At 44.4% G+C, this 23,109-nt stretch overlaps 2 protein-coding genes across 2 annotated transcripts in view; both read left to right on the top strand.

Annotated features, from left to right (window-relative positions):
- The window catches only part of pou6f1 (POU class 6 homeobox 1), a gene marked incomplete at its 3' end in the record, with an annotated part of 195,233 nt that overhangs the window by 60,399 nt on the left and 111,725 nt on the right, over positions 1-23,109 (top strand). The window lies entirely within an intron of this gene.
- itga5 (integrin, alpha 5 (fibronectin receptor, alpha polypeptide)) overlaps positions 10,039-23,109 on the top strand; it is a gene marked incomplete at its 5' end in the record, with an annotated part of 35,679 nt that continues 22,608 nt past the window's right edge. Inside the window, 2 exons of the mRNA XM_083894835.1 lie at positions 10,039-10,247; positions 20,792-20,922. Coding sequence (XP_083750961.1) covers positions 10,039-10,247; positions 20,792-20,922 — 340 coding nt within the window. The remainder of the gene's footprint in view (positions 10,248-20,791; positions 20,923-23,109) is intronic.

Genomic DNA, 23,109 nt, shown 5'->3' with positions numbered 1-23,109 from the left:
AATTTCCCAGGACCCCTCATCCTGTGCTTCTGCTGAGTGGGGGCCCCCCTTAAGGCCACGTTATACTTCTCCGACTGCGAAAATGCGTTATCCGACTGCGTAACCTCGGAGACCCCTCGAGCCTTCATAGTTCTCCGTTGTGGTGCTGGATACGCACTGCAATTTCCTGCCCGATCAGTAGGGGTCGCTACGCAAGGTTGTTGTGCTTTTGGCTACAGTGAGCAATGGCGTCCGAGAGAGAAAGACTGTTGTTGTTGTTGTTGCAGCTGAATAACATTGAAACAGTGGCCGTTTCGCACCTGAAATAAATATTTTTCTGTCCCCGCAGTTGTAAGATCATTTGAAGCGAGAAATTAGCCATTTAGAGTCTAAACATGTGCTGCGTGTATTAAGATATGACGTATTCATAGTTTGGCAGCGACGTTGTCGGCGGTGATCAGCTCCGCCTCTGTGGACGCTCGGTGCGCACTGTGGCCGGCACAGAGTAGCGTTATCTCGGCCTGTCCTTAGGACCAATCGCAGCCCTTGCCGTCTCCGTTGTCGCTTGACGGAGTGACGGACACTTAAAAGATATTTCGTGCAGCCGGAGACGACGGAGAGGCTCTCCGACAGGCTCTCCGGCGACATAGAGGGGTCTCCGTAACCTACGTAGAGCACTTTACGCAGGAGTATGAATTGGGCTTTATTCATACAAGGGAAGAGAGATGGATGGACTGAGCTGCATCACGAGACCACCACATAATGCGACCTTTTACATTAGCATGATGACAGAATACCCTCCGCGTGTCGGTTCACACCAGCTGATACCGATGTGCCGATCACACACCTCTGATGGCGTCTATATAAGGCTATTCAAGTGTGCTGCGACACCTCGGTGGCCTGGACAGCATTAATAACAACATTGACTTATAAGGAGTAAGGAGGGGTATGACAGATTAAGGGGAAGCCAGGGGTGGTGCAAATTTTTTAATGGGCATTGTGACTCACTATCCCAAACATTGTTTTTCTCGATGTTTACAGAAAGAGACACAGCTGAGGTATTGGTACATTCTTTGGAAGCCCTCACCAGCCTTGGCTAAGTAAAGTCTGGACAGGATGTCACACACAATACTTCAGGAAGTAGTCAGATGGGCGATAATAAGTGGGAATAATGGTGCCTGTAAATCACCAGAACAGAAGATGTTAAAAGGTATGTGTTATGTAATCCAACGGGCGGGCGATAGCAGGCTGAAAGCTTCCATTAAAACATTTACATCCAGACTAAAATAGCCCAAACAACAATTAGACGCATATACGAAGTTGGTACACACATTCTTGGCTCCAACAGCATTGCAACTTTGGTGATGCACTTTATATACACTGCCTCCATTATGTAAAAATAGACAGATGTCCATTAACTTGATGAATAATACTTCGGCAAAACTACATTACTTGTACTTTCCGGTTAGTTATTATTGGCAAACACGCTTTCAGGGTAACCTAAAATGGTTAATCACCATCATACCTGCTAATTATCTGCATGTTAACATACATACAGTTCTAATGATAGTGTGCACGATAACAATCCAACGCTGATTCAAGTTTGACCGCAGGAAGGAAGAAAACCCAGAAAGACAAAATATCAACTTTCGTCATAGATGTGGTTGTTGATGATGCAGAATAAATAGAATAGAAACATTGTGGGCCTTTGAGGGAACAGATATTGTTGTTCAGTCAAGGTCTTCGACAAATGTCTCCACTAGTGATTTCAAATGGAGTATCAAATGTCCTTTTAATAGAATGATGTGTCCCCTTCTATTGTGTCTCTCATTCTGTGTATATGTTTGTTTAAAACGGCAAAACATTGATTCTGTCATGCTGTTTCTGCAGTAATAACATTGTCACTGTTGATGTTTTTGTCTGTGAATATAAGAAGAGACACAGTTTTTCTGTATACTATTTTCACTTTAAGTGCACTTCGCCTGTGCCATGGGAAGCCGGGTGCGACTGTTTTCTTATGCATTGTGTCCAGCATGACTGCCATGGGGAGTAGGTGTGGGAACTCGACAGAGGCAAATTGGGAGGGAGTGTGTGTGTGTGTGTGTGTGTGTGTGTGTGTGTGTGGGGGGGGGTGTGTGTGTGTGTGTGTGAATATTGGCATGTGAAACAATAACCTGAGGCTCTGCAGTGATCACACTGATTCACTGCCCCTCTCCTGCTGTACCCCAGGTCCACACCATTTTACAGCCGCATTCCTTCTCCCGGCTGTGAGGCTCGGCGGAGGCCCCCCCCCCCCCCCGCGCAGCACGTCCCACCCCAATAGCAAAACACAGGAGGGGGGGTCATGGGGCCACGCCATTACTCTGAGAGACAAATAGGCCATCCAAATAAAACATGACACCCTAAACATGAGACCTGAATGCAAACCTGGACGACGGGGCCTGTGCACACAACTTATTTACGGTCATCTTTCTGCTCCAGTGTTTCTGTTCACAATTGAAATGTTCTACTTTGTTTTGGAATCAGAACTCCCTGCCCATAATCCTCTCAGTGGAGAATGTTTTGTGAGAGAATGCTCTGACTTATAATTGTACCCAAGTGCTTAGTCTTGCTTGGTCGCTCCTTGCCACTCTGCCACAGTGACCTCCCATTAAATGATGTCAAGCATTTTACGCCACCTCTTAAAAAAAAGTTGTGTTTTAAGCAAACAAAGTCATCGCAGCACGACAGAGACTAAACACTTGAGCACCGGCTGTTTACGCAGTTGTTGTGGACACTTGTGAGTCTTATGAACTGTAGTATGAGGTTAATGGAGCTGCTAGTGGGGTCATTTCCCTCCAGCACCTAACATGCTGTTCTGTTCCCTCACACTCACAAACAGATGTACATAAAAAAAAAAACTGCTCATTTTGAGGCTGTGTTAACAAGGCAACCAAACAACGGACACTGTTTGGATCGACTTACTTCCCCCCACACGTTGTCTCACTTTGTCTGGATTGACAGTAAAAGCTCACAAGAGGAAATATTGAAGCGAGCTGGGTGACATTTGCCTTGTACAGAGCCTCTGGGATGATATTCTGCCGTTTAAAACAATCATATGATTCACTCAGGCACTCGGTTGCTAAGAGCTTGTGTTGAAAACAATGGGGAGTCCACTCAAACAACACGGGCCAGCTCAGGACTTCCACTCCTTCATGACAAATCTGTCGTCCAGTGTGCAATATCTCAGGCTGTCTGGAAGCAGCAGGAGACAATACCTCGCCACCCCTTCCTCCTTGTTTGGTGGGGAATGTCGCAGTGGGTATGTATGCATAGTGTGTGTTTGTCAAGAGACACACAAACAGTAGGGGCCTGGTAAAGCAGGATGCCAGGCTGGCTTTTACTTTGGAGGAATTTCCTGCTTGCAAGATGTGTATCGCATCATTTTCCGACAGTTGGGTAGAGATGGGGGGGTGGGGCTAGAGGAAGGAAGGAAAGCTTGTTTTCTGTGTTTGAAAGACTTTTCAGGGGCTCTTTAGGCTTTTTAGGCAAAGGGGGGGGGGGGGGGTGTGGGTGGGGGGGGTTCCATCCAAGCAACCTAACCAATTCTTCTCCAACACACATATTGTGATTTTTTACATAATATATCGTACTGCACAGACACCACATTTCCCATCTTAAACACAAATTTCCTTTCCCCCGACGTTTCTACCCAAAGCAAATTAATCAAGAATCCAATCCAATCCAAAGGAACTGGCCACCCTGCCTTCAGGAACAAACAGTAGCTGCTTGTTGTGACTGGTGACTTGTGTGTGTGTGTGTGTGTGTGTGTACAAGCTATTAACTTGCTTGTGCACTTTATTTGCTGTCTGTTCCCAGAGTGGTAAAAATGTGTTTATTCTGTGACTTGAAAGGCCAACAGTTGCCTAATGGCAGCCATCAGAGTGTCTCCCCCTACCCTGCCCCCATGGAGCCCACCAGTGTCCACTGTTTGGGCCACAAAGAGAAATGAGATGGGTGGGGTGAAGGCTGGTGCCTCGGGGATTAAAACTACCTTAAAACTAGTCAGTAATTGGTTTCCAAAACACCTTTTTTTTAATCTTATTTTAAATCTTTTCACACCCTGATAACCATCAAAATAACAGTGATAATGCCATTATTGTTTTTGATCAAACTGATTATTTTGATGATTCAGACATGATGTAGTCAGTATCCACTCCACTCCACTTAAAGGAGTAAAAAAAAAGATGAAGAATCCTCAGATTTTTAACCCCTACATCAGGTGTCTACATTACCCACAATGCAACTGCCAAATGTTTGGCCAAAGACTTGTATGTGTGTGTATGCTAGTTGTATTGGCGTCTAGCTGTCAGCCTTCGGCAAAAATGATACGTCATACTTTATATATACCCAACGTTTTTTATTTTCAAACATGTTCAGTTAGCATGTCAAGGGCTATCACTTGTGTCAGTGTTAACTGGCAAAGCTGACAAAGCAAGACTATAAGCACCCACTGCTAACGTGCAGCATACAAGGCCGCATCTGAAGCCACTTCCTGAATGTAAGTATGTCTAAAATTAGCACGGCTACTCTTAAACATTTAGACATAAATTTAAAGACATTGTCTGACATTTCAGAAAGTGCGCGTAGGCTATTAGCTGTTTTACAGAGCGAAAGATAAAAACTAGCATGCTCATTTTCCCTTAAAGTTGAGCGTTGGCTAAAGGTTTATGCTAAGCTATGCTAAGCGACTGTCGCTTGGCTTCATCTTGAAACTCGTGGCAAGACGGTGAATAATAATCACACATTTCCTACGTATAATTGGCTAGTCTATATATATACAGTGTTTAGCCACATCTTTTTAGTTGCCTTGTAAAAATCGTATAACGTGGAAAGAAAATGAAAACGCGGATGCATGAGCGTTCTCATTCACACATTCATATCTTGACATTAATGTGTGAAGATAATGTGGCCCTCTGGTCGTGCTATTAATAAGAAGAGAGGAAGAGTGATGTATGTGTGAGTGTGCCAGACAAACACAGACACTCATATATGTGTGCGTACGTGTGTGTGTGTGTGTATGCCTTGCAGAAGTGCAAATTTGTTAGGTCTATATTTAAAATATACGGCCAGCTGTGCAGAGTCCTGTGAAATGTTCTAGAAGTGTTTTGCTGCACCTCATATCAGTTGCCATAGTGGCCGAGTGATGATGTCAAAGCGGAGCCATTGGAAAATATCCACTTCCCCCCCTTATTTTAACAGAAATCACGGTTGGAGCGAGATGGAAAATACTGTTCAGTTAGCCAGCAGAACAGACTCTGGCCTCTCACACAGAATATGTAGAACGTGACACACTTGTACAAACCTACACTGGCTTGTAGGGTGAATTGCTTTCTGAATGACACAGATGTGAACAGAATAAGGGGGACGAAGCTGTTGAAAGTTGCATTTCTCCTGTTTCATGTCCTGGTCCTCCTGTTTCATGGGGTCAGACATACCTGTGGGTGCGTGGTTCACTGTGTTGGGGGAAATAAGTCAGATGAATTACCTACATACGCGAGGTCTCAGGGACAAGAATATCCAGACCCCACAAATCAAAGTGACATCAGCTGACACAACTATTATTTTAATTCATCAGTAACTGTGACGGTCGCATTAACATATTTCTATTCCAGAGTTTGCATGTGGTGCGTAGTCTGGAAACCCGAAAATTCTGACTTCCGTGGGAAACTTCAGGGGCCGCAGACACACAAACAAGTGCAGGAGAATCCGCGTAAGTTTTTTTAATCGTATTGGCTTTTTATCCACCCGGCATTTTGGGCTAAATTGAAACGCTGTTTCTGAAAAACAAGTCCAAGTGTGGGAAAATCTTAAAACGCCACTCGTGGGTTTTTGGCGTACACAACCAATACACTACTTTGGAAAAACGATGATGTCACGCTCCCACCTCTCTCTCGCACTTACATTCGCTGTCGACTCGATGTTTATATTATCATTTGTCTTTTCGCCATTAGTTCCCCTGGCTTTGTCCATTCTGTCTCTGTTTCTATGATTGTATACATGTACACAGCTCAGAAACGGATGCACACGGCCTGCTTTATGTGCATGCTTGTCATAACCAAGACAGCTGGTGGTGTTTAGTTGTTGGTTCCTGTTTTATTTTGAAATTTCTCTCTCCTCTCGCTTCCGGTAACTTTCTCCTTCCCCTTTGTGTTTTCCCGCCAGTGTGATTGTCTGCCCCGCACTGATTGTTTCCACCTGTTCCCCATTACCGTGTATATATATGGTCTGCTTTTACCCCACGGACTGTGAAAAAACTATTGTTTTTGGTGGCTCTGTGTGTCTGTCTGTTTGTTTGTGCTTCCACACTTGCACTTGCCAATTTGACCAGCAGAGGCCGCCAGAGGCGAGGTAAATTCTGCCATCTCCGATTGCCTTGTTTTTTCTTGTAGTTTTTACCTCAAATTAGTGTTCTTTGATTCTTCGTTTTCCTCAAAAGAGTGACTTTGGTTGTTAGCGTTAACCCTGTTTTTTGTTAGTACTTTTTCCTTCTTAGGAGTGTTTTTTTATTGCACTTAAAAGTTTGTTTATTTTTCACTTCCTCTCCCGAGTCATGTAATTGGGTCCAAGTCCTTGTCCCTGTGTGACAATGCTTACCCTCTCCATTAATGCAATTTTTGGTGTATTTCTGTAATGGCGCCACATACAGGCCTGGCATATGTACTACAGCATGTTGATAGAAAACAAAAAAAGATTTTATAGGGAAAGTTCTGTTTCTGTTTCGATGGCTGTCAGTCTACTGTGCCTTGAACTCTGACTATCGTTCATTTTAAACGACCTAAAAACAGCATGAGACCCTTCCAGGATTAGGACTTTGAACCATCATGTGCCTCCAACAGCTGTGAACTTAACCCCCTCTCATACGCTGTGGATCACCCCCCCATCACTCAGTTTAAACTTCGCTCCCTTTGTTGGGGCACTTTGGACTAGTTATAAATATGAGCTGCACTTGACAGAGAGTTCATGTTGCTACTGCAACTGCAGCTAAATTTGGCTCCCGTGTTCAATCCGCGAGGCTTCAAGTGAATCAGCTAAACCAACAGTCACTAATTCCATCCAGTCTGGATAGGTTTATTAAAGGTCTCATTTACCACTTTCCTTGGTCTTGTGTGACTCACAGTCGGGAATATGAAATCTTCCCACAGCCCCCCCGAGAATACATCACATAACCAAATGAGATCAACACTGTAATTACATGCAGATACATATGGATCGCACATTCAGCTCCATGGGTGTGAGATAGAGTTATAATTAGTGTGGAGTTGTACAAATAAGTTCACTCTTTGGTGCGCTACATTTGGGAGCTTTATTCTGACTGAGGACCAATGAAAGATCTTATAATCAGCTTTATTAAAACAACATTTTATGGAATCATTAAAGGTCCCATATTATACCCTATTTATCTAAGTTAACCTAGTGCCCTAAATGAACATGTCTGTGACATGCTTTGGTCAAAATACCTCAAGGATGAAGCACCACAGCAGTTCAATCACCCTGTCAAAACAGCCCTGTTCAGAACACTCTGTTTAGTAATATCTCTTTAGGTCCACCTTAAAAAAAAAGTAAAACGAAACTTAAGGGACAGGAAATTACATCAGCCACAGAGGCTTACTGGGAGCTAACAGCAGTTAGCATTTGGAAAAGTGATCATTTGCAGGCTCTAGCAGGCACATTGCCATCATATATAACATGTATCCACTGGACAGATAAATCCTCTGAGGCTGGAAGGCTTTGTGTAGAACTCTGTGCTGCACTGTTGAGCCAAGATTACAATTACTGACAATTACTCGGTTTGCTACTCTCACATAAACACATTAGTCTGACTAAAACCGAGCTAGTCTTTTGTCCCCGGTTGATGTATAAACTGCTGTACTGTTGCCGGAAATCATATGTCGGTGGCATCTTTATTTGGACAACACAGCAACCACAAGAGCCACGCTCCATCTAATTTGTACCATGATTAACATCTACATACAGAACCACAGCACGATCCATCTCACTGTTCGCTGCTTGTCGGTGACGTAAAGGTCAACAGGAAGCTGATTCAATTTGCCGCGTGTGCTGCCGACTGCGCCGCAGTTGATAGAGAAGATTTGCGATTATCGCATCACACGGGGGGGGGGGCCCAAATGTGTGACTTGGTGTTTGGATTTACCAAACTTACTAAAGCCCAATTTATACTCCTGCGTAAAAGTGCTCTACGTACGTTACGCAGAGCCTCTGCGTCGTCTCCGGCTACACAAAATATTTTTTAAGTGTCCGTCACTCCGTCAAGGGACAACGGAGACGGTAAGGGCTAAGATTGATCCTCAGGACAGGCCGAACTAAGCTGCTCTGTGCCGGCCACTGTGCTCACCGAGCGTCCACAGAGGCGGAGCTGATCACTGCCAAACTATAGATATGTCATATCTTAATACACAGAGCACATGTTGTAGACTCTAAAATGGCTAATTTCTCACCTCAAATGATCTTAAAACTGCGTTCCGGGACACAGAAAAGTGAGAAACGGCCACTGTTTCAATGTTTTTCCGCTGCAACAACAACAACAACAGTCTTTCTCTCTCGGATGCCGTTGCTCACTGTAGCTAAAAGCACAACAACCTTGCGTGGCGACCCCTACTGATCAGGCTGGAAATTGCAGTGCGTATCCGGCACCACGACGGAGAAGTATGAAGGCTCGAGGGGTCTCCGTGGTTTACGCAGTCGGATAACGCATTACGCAGTCGGAGAAGTATAACGTTGCCTTAAAGGAACAGCAACAAAGAACACACAAACAGTGCTTCATACGAGTTTGAACTGCTGACTTGTCATTGAAAACCTCCAGCGAGCGATAAAGTCCACCGTGTCATGTACGGCAGAGGCATCTCATTACCTGACCTTATATTGGCAGGACATTTGGAGAGTCATTGAACTTTCCATCACCTTTTAGGAACCTTCCCTGACTTCAACTAAATACCCCAAAAAGGTCAAGATAAGTGTGAGATAGGGATCAAAGGGAGGATAATACATCCATTGTTCTTTAGGTCAGTATTGTGAGTGTGACTGATAAGAAAGTCTGAGGAGTCAGAACTGCAGAAGTTACCACATTTTCACTTCATTTGTAAACATATACTCTTGGGAGAGAGAGAGAGAGGGGTTAGTGCAGGGGTCTGCAACCTTTAGAATGAAAAGAGCCATTTTTGTCCCCTCTCCACCCAAATAAAATTATTCTGGAGCCGCAAAAAACCTATTTCATCCTTAAAATGAAGATAAAATAACATGTAAAGTTGTTGTTTTTACACATGTACTATATTCAAAGAACTACAGTTTGTCGCACGTTGATACCAAACCTCTAAAGTGTAAAAAATGACTTTGAGATGAAATTTTATGTACAATTTTATGTAGTTTATGTATGAGAAAACATGCCTGGCCTAAGGATATGGATCTTAGCATGGACAGGACTCCAAATGGGAATTTCTTCATGTATGCATTACTTTTATGGCTTTCAGGGGAGGTTTTCCAATTGGATGTGATGGACAAAATATCCAAAACACTATTATATACGCCTTTAACTTGACAAAAAAGTGTGAAAAACATGAAACGTTTTTTTTCTTCAATGCGAGAAGGAGCCACTACCGAGGGGCTGAAGAGCCACATGAGGCTCTAGAGCCGCAGGTTGCAGACCCCTGGGTTAGTGGATCATGAGAAGAGCCCTCTTTTAGGGAATCACAGAACGAGGCTCCTCCTCCTCCAAACTTTGTCACGGCTGTGGGAACTCCCTGCTGCTCCATGTATCACGATTAGGTGAGCGGAGAAGGCGTGCGCCGTGTGAGAGAGAGGCAGCGAGCAGGAGGCAGAGAAGGACACAAGAGAGAGGAGCTGACGGAGCACATACTGGACGACTAGAGTTACAGGGATGCACTTTTAGCCACACGCCGCCGCCGCCGCCACCGCTTTCAGACTCGATCAGCGCGAAGACTGGCACACTTTCGCCGTTTCCAAAACAGCCCTTCGGGTGGATTAATGTATACGCGCAACAGAATGGGATTGGTACGGCTCTGCGTAAAGGCGCCGAGGATGGTGGCCCTTCTCTCCCAATCCCTCCTTTGTATCGTCGCTTTATCGCTCACTTTTTCTCAGCCTGCGTGCGAGGCGTTTAACTTGGACGTGGAGAATCCAGCTGTTTACAGCGGACCACAGGGGAGCTACTTCGGATACGCTGTTGACTTTTATTTGGCCGATTCTGCCAGGTGAGTTTCTGTAACAAACGCTATTATTATTATTTACTCTTTAAAAAAAAAAGAGAGAGAGAACGATTTGTTTTCAGCACCAAGCTACAAAAACACTTTTTTTTTATAGTCTCCATCTGGGCTTCACAAACCCAGTTGTACACAAATATGTTGCGCGCAGCGTGCAAACTTTCCACTGGTCTGTGCCGGAGGTCTTTGCCAAACTTCTGAACATTTACAAATTCCCCTGTTAAAGTTACAGAGCAAGTTTCCAATAGGAGTGGAGAACTCTCTCTCTCTCTCTCTCTCCCTCGGTACATTTTGTGGGATGGTCTTTTGACTCGGACATTAAATCATGATGGCTGTGCGTATTAACTGTTGCCATTTGGACGCAATGTTTACGCACAGCGCGCAAACACACACACACCCAGTGTGCACACTTCGCACTGTAACTGAATATTTTGAGGACATTTCATTAATGTTCTTGTTGACTCTCAAATTGTGAGACCAATCTAAAAGAGCATCTCCTTCATGCACCTTCAAAGAAGAACAAAGCCTTTTGAATTCTTCCTCAAATCCTAGTCTCATTTCAATTAACAAAATGCCATTTAATGCTGACCTCTTAATCCGCCCTGGCCTCTAAAACCCAACCTTTAGTAATCACATTTTATCGGAATGTGATGTCGATTGTGATGCTTCCTGGCTGTGTTGGGATGTAATCCCTGTGACTCTCGGCACGCTACTACTGTTTCAACATTCTTCCTTAAGAGATTTTGGCGTGAGCCAGTTTTTGGACTTTATTTCATGCGTGACATGCCTGTGGTCAGGTCTAATACTCGAGTAGTCTGGGGGAGAAAATAATAGTGTGGGACATGTTGACTGTCCTAGGAGCGTGATAGCGTTGTATGAACTGGGATGCAGGGGCGGGTAAAGGCAAGGCATGAGTTCATTTGGTTGCTGACAGATTTGTTCTGCTGCCTGTGTAGCTCAGTGGACTGTCATTGTAAAAATCATTAGCAAAAGGTCATACGGCTGCAGTCAAGTATCACTCAGACATGTTCAGACTTCCTGATGGGCACCGTCAGACTCCCGGCCCACTGTGTAACCATCCGGCATGCTGGGATTTTGAGAAGGGGCTTTGTGCCGAGTGGGCTGTCAGCGGCAGCTCTTTAGTTTCTCTAGGTTCTCTTACTCATTTCCCTGGCCAGCAGACACCCAGACAAGAGGAGGTCTCTCCCACCCCCCCACCCCCCCTCCTCTTCCACTGGCCCCTACTGTCTCTTTTAAAGCTATTGCTCTTCATTTCGCAGCCTGAGAAGCAGAGAGCAATATGATTTAGCACATGAGGCTTGTACGTATGAACCCCACTTCTCTCTCTTAACATCCCCCCGCCTTACTTCCTTCTGCTGATGTCATTCTGCAGGGCTTTTAATTCATTTTTCCCCTCGACCACCACTCCTCCTGCCTACCCCCCCCCCCCCACCCATCTCCCTTCATCCCATTAAATATGAGACAGAGTAGACGTCATCTTACTAATGACTTAATCTGAACTTTCCTACACTCGAGTAGAAGGAGGCAAGACAATGGTTTGTATGCGCAGCGCAGGAGTAGTGTTTAAGCGTAGCTTCCTACAACTCGGCGCCCTATAATTTCCCTGCGGATGATGTGTATTCAGAAGTCAAATGTCAAACCAAACAAAGTATGAGAGAGCAGTTTTAAGCCCATGAATCATCGCTTTAGCTGCAAATCACATGTACGTGCCACTTTTCATCCACAGTCTCTTAGAAGTCAACGCACCGAAACGTATCAGTTAAGAGTCATGAAATGAGTTTGTGCTATCTCTGGGTTTTTGCCGTCACATCATCATGACCCACACTTGGGAGACGTCGGAGCGGGGGAGTAGCTGGAATCTCAGGGTGAGGTCACTTCAGGGTTGCACACGGAGTTTTATGAGCTGCTGTGAGATCGGCTCCAACCATGAGAGCAAAATGTTCCTGCTTTTACTTAAAAGTGGTCACTAGTTAGAGTTAGAGACTGTATGGGTTTATTCCCTGTACCCTAATCTGACTGGTCAAAAAACATTTGCTTTGACCAGTGGCATTCACATTCACTGCGTCAAATGACTGCAATGCACAAGGGTTTAGCTTCGGGTCGACTGGCATCAGTGGGAACCCAAGACCTGGGTCAACATACAATTTCTTTCTTTGTCTGCTTCGTTTTTGCCCGTGACGCAGATTTCCGCGTCATCTCTGGTGCAATTCTTTGACGTATTGAGTGTGAGAATAGCTGAGAATGTCTGTTGTGAACCTTACTTTGTACAACTTGGGGCAGCAGCGCTCAAAATGATTTATTATCATAAATCAGATCAGTTGAAAGATGGATCGCAAGAGGAACCACTGTAACTCCATGGTATCCCTGTTGCTTCCGTCTTCCCACTATTGTCTGGTACCAGTGTCACAGTCGATGTGGGGTGAGTGACACACCGCAGACCAGACCGACCACTACCAATGTATAATACTATACGTTGCCTGCTAATTTTAGTGTAAAGGAGACGTTGGCGAAAATGAAACTCAGTGCAGATAACGATGCGGTGAGGTGAGAGGGGGGAGGAACATAGTCCTCCCATCTATAAATTTCAGGATGGCAAACACAAAGGCTTACTTTCTCCTCCTCGAACGAATGCTCGTCCCTGAACACGGGTTTGTGGGTCTGTCGTGGCCTTCGGGCCTGGCGTAATAAAATTAAGTTTTGACTCTGGCAGACGGGCCCACCGTGGAAGAACGCCTGAGGACAGCGTCTGTGTGAACTGTGTGACTGCTCCACAGATACACACAGGAAGGGTGAGAGGATGTATGGTTCCCTCTTGGGTGTGTGTATGTTTTTCCACGTTGGGAGAAGATGAACTCCTCATCGTCTGCAGTCTGCACGTCAGTCGCCACTTTCACCCTCCTCCGCATCATGGACACGACTTCAAACGCTGTTGTAATCAAACAACAGTTACCGACTCTGCTTTGACTTTCTCCGGTGCCAGGCAGGGATGAGGGAGTGGATCATACTGAGATAGAAAAGGTCAAAGGGTCCTGGACTGTAAATAATAACAGACCTGGCCTGGACTATATGAGGCGCTAAAAACAACCTGCAGTGATTTCATGAAAATATGTTGGGAGGCTCTTGTTGTGTATTAGAACCATATTTTTAACACTTCCATTTCAACAGTTGTCGATCAGTGATAAGACTATACACCAAGGAGGGGAAAAAATGGCTGAAGCACCATTTTATGGAGAGGATAATAAGTTGCAGTCCGCACATGTGTTTAGAGCACATGTCAGTGATGTGCAAGAGCTCACGCATGGTTAGACCATGACGAGCACATGCCCCGAGGTCGGCTGGTCCATGCAGGTCACTCTCCTGGAGTTTACCTTCTCAAAAACAGGGTTAGAGTTAAACTAATATTGACATTGGACTGGGGTCTTCTTTGGCCACTAAAAAGAAAGCTATGTTTTCTCTGCAGCTCGACTGCGGTCCTCCTTCTCCATGTATGATCACTCTCCTTTGTGTTGTTGTTTTCACTGGTGTCCTTTTTCCTGGCACTCATTTCTTAATCAAACCAAGAAAGTGTGTGAGCTGCAGGAGTGCAGCGTGTGTGTTTGGTTTGCCAAGCTTTTCTGCATCCAAGTTGTTGTAGTTTGCGTGTAGACAATGGGGCCCTTTGTCTGACGGCTGGACTTGTTGACTGTTTTTAACTGGAGAAACTCGGTATGATTCAGTCGTTTTTAAAAAAAAAAAATTCATTGGCTCTGCGAGGAACATCTTTCATTTTCCGTTGTCAAACTTTCTATACAACCCTCGATGATCGAATCAGTAAGTTGGGAACATTAATGTCTGCTTTAAAGGTCACTCAGGATATAGTTAGTGTTCTGTCTGGCTTTTACTGCTCTGTCAGTTGAGGGGGGGGGGGGGTGTGTTCCAAAGGAAGCTGTGTTGTTGTAGCACTGGAAAAAAATGTGTCAATGTTGATGGTGACTGTGTTTAAAGGTCCCGAGGACCCTGCTGTCATATCTGCAGCACTGGATTGGGAACGGCCCCAGGACATCATGACTTCGTAGGCTGGGCATCGGTGGGAGTCGTCGTGACTCATACTTTGTTAGATTTAATCTCTGAATTGCTGCAGACCTGGTTTGTTTTAACCCAAGGTCATTAAATGACTCACACCCATGGTAACTTGAGTCTACCCTTTAATGACGATACGCATATGACGCCAGCGCGTGCTGCTGCACGGGACCAAAAAAAAGAAGTACATTTGCATCAGATCTCATATTCGTGATGGAAATAAGGTGTAAACGTGCCCTATTACTCTCTGTGAATGTGTGAGTATGCATGCATATGAGGGTGTGGCTGGGGGCTCCGGGTGCACAGACAAAGTGTTTCAACAGCTGCTGTAACCCCCCCCCCCCTCCTGCCATCATGTTTAATACAACAGCCTCTCTATCCTGAGGTGAGAGCACTGGACCCCCTGACGTGGGCATTGTGGAGAGAGGTGTGAACCAGCAGCAGTTAAAGTCCTCGCAGGAGGATTTCAGGTTTGCTAAATTGCGAAAAGGAAGGGGGAGATGGTGGGCAGTGAGCAGTTTGTTATGAGAAAGTTTGTGTGCTTTGCAGTTACAGTGCGACGTTTAAATGTATTATATGCTGCTCATAAAATGCATTTTTGGTTGGTAGTTTTGGCAAAATAGCTGCTGATTTTCACACATTAAAAGCATCCAGAGGGGACGGGATACTGCCACTGTGGAATGATTCCTTGCTGAAAGAGTGGATGCAAAAACGATAAAAACTAAATCTGCTTGGTGTGAACCTGTTAATCCACTTACCACGCTTGTAGCGTCCAACCCCAGCTGCAGAATAGCATAAAATCATTAAGGCTCAAGGCCCTCAACTGTAGATTTGATGTGGATGTCCACATATTTTTTCCAGTGTGGCAATAAACAACATTGTTTGGATAACTAGGCCAGTTCATTTGAAAGCCACCTGTTGCCTTATGCTACATCCATACTGCACGGTTATATGCATAAATTCTGCTCCAGATAGGCCTGTTGTCCTCACAACCCTGATTCTGCTGGCTCTGTTTTCTTTTGACATTTGACATTTGTCAATGATGAAGCAGCTACTCACATTAATGTCCTTATCAGCTGTGAAAAAAAACTGTTAAAACACCTCCTTTTTGGTCTCATACCAGAGATCCCTGTTCTTACTTTTCACCTCTGAAAGTATGGATGTGGCCTTAGACTAAATTCTTATCATGGGTCTGGTTTTTGCTGCCAGACCCATGATAAATTCAACTGTTTATTGGTTGTTGCTGCTTCACAGCACAGTGGCTCCTTTTCAAATGCATCCTGACACATGGAAACAGCTATTTATTGTTATTATATTATTACAAGAAAAATGGCCTGCTCCAGGCGCGATAGACCAAATATAGATCCTTTAAAAAAGTCATACAACCCACGGCACCATGATATGACCATCTGAAAATGTGGCTTCATCTCTGCACAGTAGACTTTCTGTAGTCAGCACATGCAATCCCAGCAGCCACTGCTACTCTCATCATTTTCAGTCTCCTGCACAGCACCGCTGAGGACGTGTGCGAGTGTTTGCATGGTTTTTTTGTGTGTGCATACAAGGCTTAGTGAGACAGAAGCCTAATTTCTGAAGAATTGTGGTTAGATAAAGGTTAGGGTTAGGCATTAACTGGTTTTGATTAATGCTTTGTTCAGCCTGACCAGATGAAGAGAAGCCTATGCAGTGTTCTAAGGAAAGAAACCGCTGCACAAACCTGCCTGTGTGTGTGAGTAGATGACCGACCATATGGTCGCTGTAAGGTATCAAACAGCTTCTGTCTGGCCTTGGCTTTGAGAGGACTCGAAGACTGTTGGTGTGGCTCCGTGTGGTCTAGAATAAGTCATCGCATACCGCTTGCACTTCTCATCTCTGTCACTCAGCTGATCCCATTTTAAGTGCCCATGCGGGCTTTTGAAAAAAGTCAATATCGCTGCCGTAGGGCGACGTCATCCCACTGCATCAAGGGTCCATTAATTTGCTGAGCATGTCAAATGACTGTCCAGCTGCATATTTCCACTCCCTGTGATCCTGGTGCCATTTCATTTTGTTGGTTAAGTGATTCTTCAGTCAAAGGGGGAGAGATTTATTTCATTTTATTCTGCCCTGTTTTGGTTCCCTTTCTCCTGCGGTAATGAGGGCAGTGAAGGTCAGGAGCTGCCTCTGGCTTAGATCAGGTCACTGTATACATGTTCCTTTACTGATACGGCACCACTTGAGTATTAATGCATGTGTTGACAGCTCTGTTTAAATTCCCTGGGTCCATGTACACGTTTTACTTAGGTGATGCTGGAGATTGAACGCAACTCCTCTGTTTTTTTTACCCCAGCCTTTCCCCTTGTGACTTTGCCATATCGCTCATTGAGCCGTGTTTATGACTGCAGATGGCGACTGCAGGCTTAACAAATGTGAATTTGATTTTTTTTCCCACCACTTTCCAGTGTGAAGCAGTTATAATAGTGTTCAAATGATGTCAGCCTTTGCAGCTGCGTAGAACACAAAGTAAATGTAGAATTGGGGTAGGGGAGAGGTGGTGTGGGGGTATGCGTGTGTGGAAGGGGTAACAGAAGAATTTGCCCTCTGACAACCTCCTTCTGAAACCTCATCATAAACTGCATTAACCATGGCTACTCAAGATAGTGTCACATCAGCAAGTTCCAGCACTCTGCATCGCCCCTAATTTCTCAAGCCCACGTAAAAATATGGTCACAGTCTGGCAATTATGGTCTGGTGAGGGTTTTTTTTTTTTTTTTGTAGAATGTCCTCTGATTGCTTCAAATGAGACAAACTCGGGCTGTTTACACATTCCTCACTCGCAGCCAAAGTCACTTGCTGTAGTTTAATTAATGCTTAATTGTCAGATGGGTGGAGGAGGTCATTAGTGGCTGCTGTACAGCAGCTGGTGAGGCCGACTATGCTTGACATGTTAATGCTTTTCATACGCCCACCGCCCCTCTGAGGACATTCCTCAAGTGTCTATTATGGATTAGCTATTTTGTCCAAAGCAACACAACTACTGTAAATGGCTAAAGGTTGGTTGGAATTCTCCTGTAGCCCTGTCGTCTTGAATAAACTGTCCGAGAGTATGTTCATACTGAGCTGCGGCCACATGGCGCTGCAGTGGCTAGCATTGTTGCCTCACAGCTACTAGGTCAACAGTCTGGATCTAGGTTGGACCGAGGTCTTTCTGTGAGTCCAAAGACATGCAGATTAAATCAGGGGCCTCAAACTCAAAATGACCTGGGGGCCAATGAACTTCTAGTCTGGTCAGGAGGGGCCAAGGAGTCCAGTGAAAAAAAGAAAATCCAACACTTGGGGGAAAAATTAATGGTTAAGTGATTAGAAATTAAAATTATATCTTAATCATCCGTCATGATGTTACAATTACACATATTTAGGATGACATTGCACACCATGGGCCGTGAGATTGACACTACGGTCTAAATTGACCGTAGTGTGTTGTTTGTCTTTGTATGTTGGCCCTGCAATGGACTGGTGATGTGTCCATGGTGTACCCTGCATTTCGCCCTATGTCCAATGGGTTCCAGAACCATCATGTGGAGGATAAAGCAGAAAGAAAATGAGTTCATGAATACTGAGCTGCATCTGTCGGCACAGCTTTCCTTTGGCCTGCTGTGATCACTATCAAACCAGTGGTGGTGCTGTTTTCACTTGCATGATCAACAGGCTTTTGTCTAGACTCACTTACTCCACTGTCCTTAAGCCGAACAGCTGAGGATTTTTCCACCCCCCTCTTTTAATTGCATATATTTGCATAGCCACCACCGGAGCCCCTTGTTTTTTTACAAAGGAGTTTGTTATGCAACACTTAGTCGACTGCATTTAAAGCTTCATTAAATGCTAATGACACAAAAGCTCTACCTTTTCAGCGCACAGCTAGTAGATAAGGAGAAAGGGTGGGGAAATGCCAGACTGATCCTCACCAGATAGTGACCCATTAAATGCTAATTCTTTCACATTTACAGCACTCGCAGATTGCTATCAATTCATGTTTGTGTGTTTCTACACATCTACATGTATCTGTGTATGGTAGTGAAAACTTTCCTCAGCTGCCAGCTCGCTGATTAAAGCGTGATCCGCTTGTTTTGTTATTTCCTGTATTTCTTTTTCTTTGAAGAGCTGCCATGGCCAATTATGGTTGGATTCTGTTCAAATCAGATTCAACAGTGGCTTCAAGTATCCTTGGGCTTGTTATTGTGAAGATGTGCTTTCAGCTGTGCGGTTAACGGCATACATTTTGCTTGCTGTTTTAAAACTGTGGCAGATTGTGGCCTGTTTAATTTAAAATAGTCACTGACTGTTAAGATATTTGTGCATGAAAAGATCAGATGAAGTTGCAAGAAGGTTGAACCTCAGCTGTCCCATTGTGAGGATCCCTGAAGGAAGCCTGTCTGTGATTTAGATCACTGTGCAGGTGGAGCTCTGCTGCTGCTGCTGCTCTTCTGGGATAGTCCCACATAGTCTGCATATGTGCTCAGAATTAAAAAAAAAAAAGGGGGACACTGTTTCTTGCTTTCCAAGTCAGACTGGTTTCTTTTTCTCTCTTCCAACTAAAACCAGGAGTTTCTGCTTCCCTTTTGGAATTGGCATCTCTCTGTATCTCTTCTGAGGTATTGAGGCCACGGTGATGGTGTGTGATTTAACTGAGATCCTGGTTCCTCTCTGGAACCTTCCCATTGTTCTTCCACAGTTCTGTGGTCTCTAAACCATAGATGCTGTGATGTGAACGTTTTGTACTGACCACACAACACACTTTTACTTGATTTTTCTTTTTTATCCATAAGCCACCACAGTTAAAGGGAGATGGTGGCTCAGTGGTGGAAGTGGAAGGCTGTGGGTTAGATTCCCAGCTCTGCTACTATACATGCCTTGGGCAAGACACTTTAACCCAAATTGCTCCTGACAACAGTGTGAATGAGTATGAAAGATGAGTGATAGAAAATGCACATAGATGCGTTTTTTTGATTGTGAGAGTGAATGGGTGAGGCAAAAACTGTAGTGTAAAGCTGCTTACCATAAACCATAATATAATCTGAGGTAATAGATTTGTTCAGTGGCATTAATTATCATGGATTACAAGGCCTGAGTCTATTAACGCTGCTTGATTCATTCTAGCTCTGTCGTCTTCCTCTTTCGTCTGGACTCTGCTGAGTAGTTACCCTTGGCGATAGGATGATAACTTTAAACACAAAGTAAACTTAATGCCCTTTTGGAAGATCTGGGACAGGAAAGGGTGTGCTCTTCCTGTCTTGGAGGCCCCTTGAGACCGTCTGGTCTTGATGGTCCTGTGCCTCCTTTACAACTTGTCAGGTCCAGAATGACGTAATGTCTAAACCATCCACTTAAGACACGCGGTTGACATGCAATTTTAACCTCACAAACCTTAATGTATAATCGTTATCTGCCTTCTTCAGCAAGAATACATCTTACATGGGCTTAGTCTGGGATGCACCTGTAAACTTAATGCCTGTCGAAGCGCTTGGCTGCCCTTTCCTGTAGCTGTACAGTGTAGCTCCAAGGACTTTTCTGTTTGGTGGGACAGCTGTAGCAACACCAGTGTTGCTCCACTTAGCCTGTCTGCTTTCTTGTTTTCCTATTGAATCTGCCCCCAAGGGGATGCATGTGTGACCGTGCTAGACTTTCTTCTTGGGTGTCTGACTGCACACAAGTCAAGTGAGTGTGTGTCTGTGACCAAAATGCGCACACGTGTCACAGGAGCAGTTTCTCGCCAATCACGCCGGATCATATAAAGTGGCACTGCAACCTGTTAAAACTTTTGATTTGCAATACTGCTTGGTAAGCAGTAAAAGGTGCACTCTGCGTCGGATGCAATTTTTTAATTAATACCAGTCTAAGAGCTAAATACCTTGTAGCAAGTGTTTGGTGAAAACACTCAAGTTTACAGTTTTACAGTTTAGTGTTCGAAAGTTTCACCTAGTCACCTATACATTTTTTGTGTGTTTTTCATTAAAAGTCACACTTTTTATTCATCAAAAGAGTCGCAAAATGAATAGAAAATATAGTCAAGACATTGACAAGATTAGAAATAATGATTATTATTAAATTTGCTTTCGTCAAAGAACCAGCAAAACTGTTTTCAATTGTGCTAACATCATTGCACAAGGGTTTTCTAATCATCCAATAGCCTTCTAACGCGAATAGCAAACACAATATACCATTAGAACACTGGAAATGGGCCTCTATACACCTATGTACATATTCCATTAAAAACCAGACGTTTGCAGCTAGAATAGTCGTTTACCACATGAGTGTATTTCTGATTCATTTAATGTTGTATTCTTTGAAAAAAAAGTGCCTTTCCTTCAAAAATGTCTGAGTGAGCCCAAACTTTTGAACGGTAGTTTATACATTTTGGGTTATAGATTGTAGAGTATGATTTACAGCATGTCTCTTTTTCTGTCTCTCCTTCACAGTGCAAGCGTGGTGATAGGAGCTCCCAAGGCCAACACAAGACAGGTCAATGTGATAGAGGGAGGATCTGTGTTTTACTGTCCATGGAGCCTCAGCCAATCGGAATGTCACAACATTGAATTTGATACTGAAGGTAAGTCTTATGTTTGACACGGACACATTTTGGATTCATGCTTTGCTGATTAGATCTTACATTTGCTTATGCCAAAAACCACATGCTTTCTTTCTTTCTTTCCAATATAAATGGTATGGCCCATATGCAATCTATTTACCTGGTTGTTTGAGAGGTCAGGGAACTCAAGATAGTGCTGAAATGCTATTAAAATGGCTGAACTTTGTTGGTGCTCAGAGCATTTCCTCTCTGCTCCTGCTGTCAGCAGCAGAGCTGGATCAGGCGTCAGCGTTCCACTCCACTGATCTGTAGTTGGCTATGTTCGTTCCTGGACCCTGGATGATCCTTTCTTCCTGTTTGTGTGCACTCTTTGGGGGAAGAAAGGGATAATGGGGGTGTTGAATAGGTTTTTGAAGGGTACTCCTTCCTTCCTTCCTTCCTTCCTTCTTTCAGGTTGTGTTTGTGTTGGGTTCGTCCAGGAAGGTATACTGAGATAAGCAAACCAGTCAACAAATATCTTATCATACCACAAAGAATTGTCCTGTTTACCGAGAGACGGCTCGTCTTGGCAAAGGGATTCAATGGAGTCGGATTTAAGTGAAGTAGTTCTTCGAAGACACAAGGAAGTGCACGAGGGTGCCTCAGTAAGTGGATATTTTGTCCTGACAGAAAATCTATCAGCCTCTTTTCAACAATGGTGAAGTGAAGAAAGGGCCAATCAAAATAAAAACACTCCAAGCTTTAGGGACAGCGAGCACGACACTTTTGTCTTCTTTGCGCTGTTTCTCTCGCGATATAAAATGTGTTGCACATCATCTGTGCTGGCGGGACGCCACCGACAGTGATGTCATGTGCAAGCCGGTGAGGCCTCGCAGCGAAGGTTAGTCCCCCGGGGGTTGTCAGAGTGCGTCCTTCGCATTTTTAAGGGGCTTTGAAGGAGCCGATTAGAGTGCCAGAACTGGTTCCGACATCTGGACCATGGCAGACTGGCCCGTACAATCGAGGAACGCTCAATACATGGACATCTGCATGCAAACTGGCCTGTGCCAAACAGCTGTTAAATGGATGACATTTACTGCAGCAACTTTTTTTTTTTTACTGTAGCTGTGACTGTTTGTTTTCTCTGCCAATCCCTGATAGTAAAAGCTAGAGTAATAAAAAAAAAGACATCCAATGATGATGCTGACGGTTTGATTTTTTTTCCTTTAAAAAAAAAACTTTTTCCAATATGACTGCTTGATTAAAATAGTCTATTTTTACATCCACTACAGAATTGGTGCTCAAGTGTCGTCACTGGTCTCTTGGTGTGTTTGAGCTGTGACCCACAGGACACAGACCCTCTTAATTAGCCCTTCTAATTGGGTCAAATTGGCCAAAGGCCTCCTCCCATCCACTTCCTCTTTCACTGAGATAACAGCCCGTCTATGGATCAGAGAGGAGGGCAGCAGGGAGGGGGGGGTACGAGGGGCACATACAGGATGGGAAAAATGGAGGGAGGGCAAGAAGGCCAGAGGGGAAAGAGGAAAGAGGGAGAAACCAGAGCCCCGTGCCTCCTCTCGGTTCCCCCTCTGCTCTCCTGCTGTCAGTACTCCCACAGGGGCAGCTGATGTGATGAGTGAATTTGGCCATTTGTCTCCGACCCCACACTGACACACACAAAAATACACACACTCACAGCGAGAGGCTCTAACCCCACTAATGGCTGTCCGCTCACACACAGTTCAAAGGCGAGGGTTGGTCTGTGGATGCAGTCCAGACCCCTGCGCTGCTCTGCGGGTCCCATGGGAAACTGGGCCGGGCACCATGTCACATCAGCACACAGCGCTAACCTTGCATCCCAGGGGGATTTTGGTTAGATGACATGTTTTTGTGGAACCAGTCTCTGGCTTTTCCCTCTGAATCTCCTCTGTTTTCAGCTGAGAGTATTTCATGTGACTCCAGCTGACTGTCTTCATTCTCCTCACAGATAAAAAAAACACAGCTTCTCGTCACCAATTTTAGTGACACAGAGCTTATGATTGATCTAATGCGACTATGTGAGAACTTCGGTTACATTCTTTAGGCAATTATGTTACATTTGCTCTTACACTACCGTTCAAAAGTTTGGGTTTACTTAGAAACGTCCTTATTTTTGAAGGAAAAGCACTTTTTTCAATGAATATAAAATTAAATGAATCAAAAATACACTCTATACATTGTTAATGTGGT

This window comes from Microchirus variegatus, assembly GCF_963457635.1.
Source record: "Microchirus variegatus genome assembly, chromosome: 9".
NCBI lineage: Eukaryota > Metazoa > Chordata > Actinopteri > Pleuronectiformes > Soleidae > Microchirus > Microchirus variegatus.
Note: the sequence above shows the minus strand (reverse complement) of the source record. Positions and strands in the feature narration are given on the sequence as shown.